Genomic DNA, 6142 nt, shown 5'->3' with positions numbered 1-6142 from the left:
TTGGTTTTATAAATGATTCAAACATGTCAAGCAGCAAAAACGTGCAGGATTTCTGCTAGTCCTAAAAGAATTCTAATCGATATGACAAATAATTATGGGAAGAGTCCTGCCAAATGAATGTAGGGATAGGCGATCAGATTGAACAGTAAATGAGATATACAAACCCATAATTTTGATATGGATGAGAATGAGATATCTGCACATACAAACTGACAATCATTCATCCATACCTTGCACTTACCAGACAAGTAGTGGCCTCAGAACAATCCCAAAAAAAGGCTAACTCGACCTATAATTTCGATCAATTTGACAATCGAGCTCAAAACTCTCCATCAGTAACAGCTAATAACATCTTAACCTTCATGTCCAATTTATAAACATGTTCTTATACTGGGAAACCTTGTAATAGCATGAATGATGCAAATCTATTTTGCAAATGGCTGCGTTCATTAAGGATTATGGAAATTTAACTATTAACTATTTTTTCTAAAAGAAGAGTTTGGTATAGTAGTTAAGAACAGCCAACAGATTAGAGAAAGCACCCTTACCGCAGTTAACCATGAAAGCATGAAATTCGATCAGAGAATTAAAAAAATCTTCATTTCCATCCATTATATAAGAAGTTTTCGTTTACAAAGCAGATGCCAGGATAAAAAATTTGAGTAATTTTCTTTATCAGCTTCAAAAAGGGAGCTTAATCCTAACCTAATGTATTGGTTACCTGTACTTTGCCGAGCCAAAAATTTCCCACCAAGGTTACTAAATAACAGAAACACTCCCGTTTGGTTGTTGTACTGTTCCCAGTGGATTTCCTACAAGAGAAAACACATCAATCAGAAGGAAGGTATCACAGCGACGACTTTGTTTGCTTCTTGTCAAAGCTTGCACTTTAAAACTAGTCATATCACCAGTTAGCATTAAAATGATGTGTGAACCCATTAGCAATATAGTGAAACACTCTTTTATTGATTAATGAATTTTCTTAATTTAGTATATTCCATAGTGGTGCTGATGCACATGCAGCTGAGTGTAAAAGTGAAACCAAAAAGACAACTTAATTAAATCAACAGATTACCTGTGTTGCTTGCAAAAGTATAAGACTTTGGAAGATAGTTGCTTCCTGTTAAACCAACATGAGAGGGTGCAGACCTTGAAACATTATCAACATGAGACTGATTTGACAAGCCACCACTAGGCAGCCCTCTTGCTTTGAGCGAGCAAATTTCTGAGCTCTGTTCAAGACTATGACCAGATTTTTGAGCTGCACTCATCGTTGCCTGGCTCTGATTGTCAAAATAAATAATGGGTCAGTTTTTAATCATTAGCATGGAACTTTGCTTTTCTTTTTGTGGAAAGAGAGTAGCAGGCAACGTTTAGACCTTAGTTTCTCATTATTTTCTTCCTTCTCTGTTTTAAATAAGACCAAAAGAAAAAAAACAAAGTACCTAAACACAAAAACATGCAAAATATTGAATTATGTCCATCTGATGTATACATCTAACAGAATTACATCCAAGCAACATAATTTAGGTCACAAGACTCATTCTATACTACAAATGGTCAGCCTTGGATAATAAGAGTGAAGATTGACATACCTCCTTGTTGAGCACAGTGTCCGTTTGTTCACATGAAAGGTCCCTTTGAGATGAATCTTGTAATGCAACCATCTCTCCAGATGATGTCTTTGGACTTGCAACATCAGTGCCAAATTCCTCACTTGAGTCCTGGAAGTAAAGATGACGAATCGTGGCACGCAATCGATTGGTCCTTTGTGAACAATATATCTTTGTAGCAAGGGGTGCAGGAAAATCTAAAGCAACAAAAACACATAGGTTAGGGTCTTGTTAAAGGGATTCTGATCCAAAACATTGCAAAAAGTGACTTGTTAAACTGAAAATATATATTTATTTTTATACCATTCTTCATCACATGTTGGTGTTGAACATGGACCTGCCCAAGGGTTTTATGGTTAGGGTCTGCATGTTCTGAAGCAGTCCTTTGAAGCAAATCCTCAGCTGAACAGATTCAGGATAAATAATTAGGTTATTTTTTTCCATATACAGCCCCCAAACCAAAGACAAAACAGCATAATAAGGTTTTTTTAAAATTAACCTGCATATAAGGCAAAATCAAATGTGTACTGCACTACTGCGCATACTTACATATAAAAGTCAACACGAAGACAAAGGCAAACAAGAAAATGAGAAAAGGATCAATTCCGTTAATTACATTTCATAATGATGAATATATAACATGGTAAAAAAGATCTGGAAGGCTACATTTACCCAGACTGCCAACAAAGAAGGCCTTAGACCATATTTGGAAGAACACTATGAAATAAGCAACAAGTAGTTTCTCAAAATAAAATTAGATATACTTCATTGCAAGATACAATGGAAGTATGAAATGAATTTTTACATTTGAACACGATTTTTATATCTGATGGTTACATTTACAGGATAACTGTAACTTAGGAGACACACAGAGATGAACAATTACTTGTACTGCATACGAACTTAAATTTAAGAATGCAGAACAACTTGATTTGATTAACTCAATATTTATTTAATTGTAAATAAAAGGAAATTTAGATTTTCATGTTGCCCCTTAATTTAGAATTGATTGATGTTCTGAAACTAAATGTGTGTATGCATGCACGCCCATGTTCTAATGTGCCTAAAACAACTAGATATGAAGGAAAAATGCTAATTCCGTTTGCACATCTAGTACAGCATTTTTTTGTCTACGAAAATCCATTAACCGAATTTTACAAGAGAAAGTTCATCTTGGTAGGTCCTGCGAGAACAAATGACTTCAGCACACATAATGTCACACTTACGAGTAATCCCATCTGTGGAACTCACAGTTCTTATTACTCCAGATTCTGTTTCATTGCTTTCTAGTCCAGGTAGATGTGTGCTTGCCATTCTACAATAGACATTATACGTTCAGAGCAAATTTGAGAGTGATGCTTGAAAGCTACAAGTGGGAAGAAATAGTGAATTCTGAACATGATTTTTTTCACATGAATTAACCTCCAGATAGGATTTTTTACCAACTAACCAAGATTCATACCACAACCAGGCAAGACATATAAATTATAGTTTATCCAGTGGTTAAACTAAGAAAGCATACAATTTGTGACGTTTTGTAGGAGGATGCATTATGGAAGCATGGCGATCCTTATTTCCAGGATTAATTCCAGTACCATCCATCATAGATGCTGCATCTACACAAGTTGAGTTTCCTAAGGAAATCAGAATTAAAATGAAGCAAGTTTTCAAATTGATTAGCACATAAGTATTATGCACAGCAGACATTGGTATCCAAGAAAGTAAAGTACTACTTCCTTGAAGCAAAGTGGTACACCAAACCATACTACCAAGAAAAAGGTTAGAACAAGGATAAAGTCTAGCTTAACAAAACATCAGTAATTAATTGTCTAAATTATCTGTTGTATTAAATATTTGCAAAAATAAGTAAATAACCACATTCACCGATATCACAAGAGATTTTATATTAAATTTTGAAGACAGAAAGTTTACCATGCAGAACAAGGGCATTAATTAATTTTCCAAGAGCATGCAGACAATAATAATGAAGAGGCTAAGTTTTAGTTCCAGAAAAACATCATACGTGACTAAGAGCACAGTTAATGTTATTTGGTTGTGAAGGCAGGTCTGAGTGAAAGCCAACATGAAGTAACAGAAATGGAATCAATTAACTAAAAAATCATACTAACATCAAGATGCCCTTAATTGTCCAACAAATAATTAACAAGTTGATTTAACCATAGAAAGCCTTATTACAAATAATAATTTTGGTTAAAAGAAGTGAAGGGATGAGAAAGACATACATCAACTTTTGTGTGAGAATCGCACAAAATCAGAACTTACAAAAAATAGAGCTTTTACCTTTTACCTCAGTGGAAAAGGAAGTCATTCTAATTTGACTATTCGATTGGGATTGCACCACAATACTGTCAATATTATCCAGAGATTCAGACCTTCTCCGCTCCCCAACTGCAGTAGCTTGATTATGAGGGGTTATGAGGCACAAAAATTAATAACGACAACCTATCATTAAAGTGAAGAATTAAAGGACTCCCTTTAAAGGGACCTTCTCTACTCCCCAACGGCAGTAGCTTGGTTATGACTTATGAGGGTTTACAAGGCACAAAAATTAAACTTTACCACAACCTATCATCAAACTATATTCAGAAAATGATATAGTACTCGACAGTGCAAATATTTGACAGTGCAAACATAGTATTGGAACATGTTTGCAACTGACAAATTAATTTTTGTTTTAAGGATACTTGTACGAGTTGATGACTTCTTCCTTCCTTTCCTAGGAGGTTTTCGATTCCCTTTACTTCCATCAAGCTTCGAGCTAGTTTGCTCAGTGTGCATTAATGATCTACATAGTTCTGACAAGAAGGGGGAAGGGTGACAAAAAAACAAGGAATATTCAATATTAATTCCTTTGAACCAACGGGGGACCTAAAAATAGATGCTGGTAAAAAACCAGCAATGTATGCAGATCAAAATGGAAATTAACAGGGTACTATTGAGATAAAGCCGCATGGTAAATGATCGCCAAACATCAAATATCGCATAAAGAAGGACCAAAAAGTATTAAACATATGGAAAAGAGACCCCCAGACCTGCATGAGCAGCAAATTGGCTGTCCTTGATTCGTTTCTTGCAAATGTTGCAGCATACCTAAAAGAGGATACCAAAAACAATCAGTCAAATGAATTGATTCAGATCATATTTTTCATGCAGATAATGCCAGCATATGTGTTTATAATATGTACATCAACTTCACAATTTAGATATTCGATGCAATAAGCAGAAATGGTTTCTAACTAACAATTAGATGAACCATGTGCCCAAGAGAACAATACACCACATCCTATAAAAATGAACAAAAGTAAAATTTGAAATTCATTTTATATGGACAAATAAAATGAAATAAAAATACAAGTACAAAGAACAACTCTCAACTTTACAAGTGGCAGTTGCATATTAGAGAAAAGAGGAAAAATAAAAATAAAGCAAAAGGTTAAAGAGGCTACAACTCATGTCCCCGTAAGATAGCTCAAGTGGTAAGAGCTGGGTGACATATGGGTTGGGTAGGGAAGGTCCTGAGATCGATTCATGGCAGGTGCAATTTATCTTTCCGGTGTACCAAAAAACAAAGAGGCTACAACTCATAATGCTCGCTTGGCATGTTAAACTAGATAGAGCAATTAAAGACTTCAATCAAGTATTACAATAGTTATATAATATAAGCTCACATAGTTAGAAGATTTTGAAGACTTCAATCAAGGATATATTATGTACTTTGCCTCAATTCATACATTGCATGTGCAACAAAACAGATATATAATCATATTATTCACTGCAAATACCATATAAATGACAGAGAGGATCATATAGTGATGATGAATAGAATTTAAAACAACACCAAATGACAGAAATTAGCAGATTGAAAGACTAGACTGAAAATGTGAAACTATAATGTGCAACTTCCAGCAGACAGAAGAAGCCTTGCCATGACCTCCATCCATACCATTGAGAGAGAGGGGAGGAAAACAGTGTATCTGCAACAATGTCGATCGTGGAATTGTCAATTCTGGTAGAAACTAGCAACACACGAAATATCTATGCAGTAATGCAAATTCAAATCGGTGTTGTGGAATACGAAAGGCGCAGCAAACGGACATTCGCGCCGAAAATGGAAAACGATCGTGAAAAAAAAACAGAGGAAGCTTACCTCGAACGGCAAGTGCGACGATGGAAATCAAGGAATTGGAGTAAGATTGGGGGATGGAGATGATCTGAGAGCAATGCCTGTAGAGAAGAGTGCGAAGGAGCTTGGGGTGAGGTCGACAATGGCAGAAGAGAAAACCCTAGAAGAGACGAAGACGAAGAAGAAGAAGAGAAGGCAAAAATAGGAAAAGCTTTCCACTGTGTTTGTTTGGGTGTAAATTGGAAGGAGAGAAAAGGGAAGGGAGTGGTTATGAGTGGAAAACACTGTTCCACATTGTTTGGATCAAAGTTGAAAAGGGAGAGGATGAAAACGTAAAAGACAACAGTGTCCTTCATTAAAGTAGGGCATTTAGGCAATTTCTTTG

General features: G+C 35.5%; 1 protein-coding gene across 1 annotated transcript; it reads right to left on the bottom strand.

Moving 5' to 3' along the window:
- Window positions 1-583: 583 nt before the first annotated feature.
- Window positions 584-6021, bottom strand: LOC130724725 (uncharacterized). The gene is made up of 11 exons (XM_057576015.1): window positions 5782-6021; window positions 5578-5608; window positions 4667-4724; window positions 4319-4429; window positions 3915-4031; window positions 3136-3247; window positions 2840-2928; window positions 1917-2015; window positions 1596-1810; window positions 1076-1283; window positions 584-812 (listed from the first exon to the last, which is right to left on the bottom strand). Exons 2-11 carry the CDS (start codon window positions 5578-5580, stop codon window positions 760-762), a joined length of 1065 nt encoding a protein of 354 aa, XP_057431998.1. The 5' UTR covers window positions 5581-5608; window positions 5782-6021; the 3' UTR covers window positions 584-759.
- Window positions 6022-6142: the final 121 nt, after the last annotated feature.

The sequence above is a fragment of the Lotus japonicus genome, chromosome 6 (genome assembly GCF_012489685.1).
Source record: "Lotus japonicus ecotype B-129 chromosome 6, LjGifu_v1.2".
Taxonomy (NCBI): domain Eukaryota; kingdom Viridiplantae; phylum Streptophyta; class Magnoliopsida; order Fabales; family Fabaceae; genus Lotus; species Lotus japonicus.
The sequence above is the reverse complement of the archived record's forward strand: the minus strand, read 5'-3'. Positions and strand labels throughout refer to the sequence as shown.

Bases quoted from the DNA above. Each gene is read 5' to 3' on its own strand.
- LOC130724725 (XM_057576015.1), bottom strand. The intron at 4,430-4,666 runs GTCTGGGGGTCT...CCTTCTTGTCAG, and splicing joins CCAATTTGCTGCTCATGCAG to AACTATGTAGATCATTAATG. The intron at 2,929-3,135 runs GTATGCTTTCTT...TGTCTATTGTAG, and splicing joins CCTACAAAACGTCACAAATT to AATGGCAAGCACACATCTAC.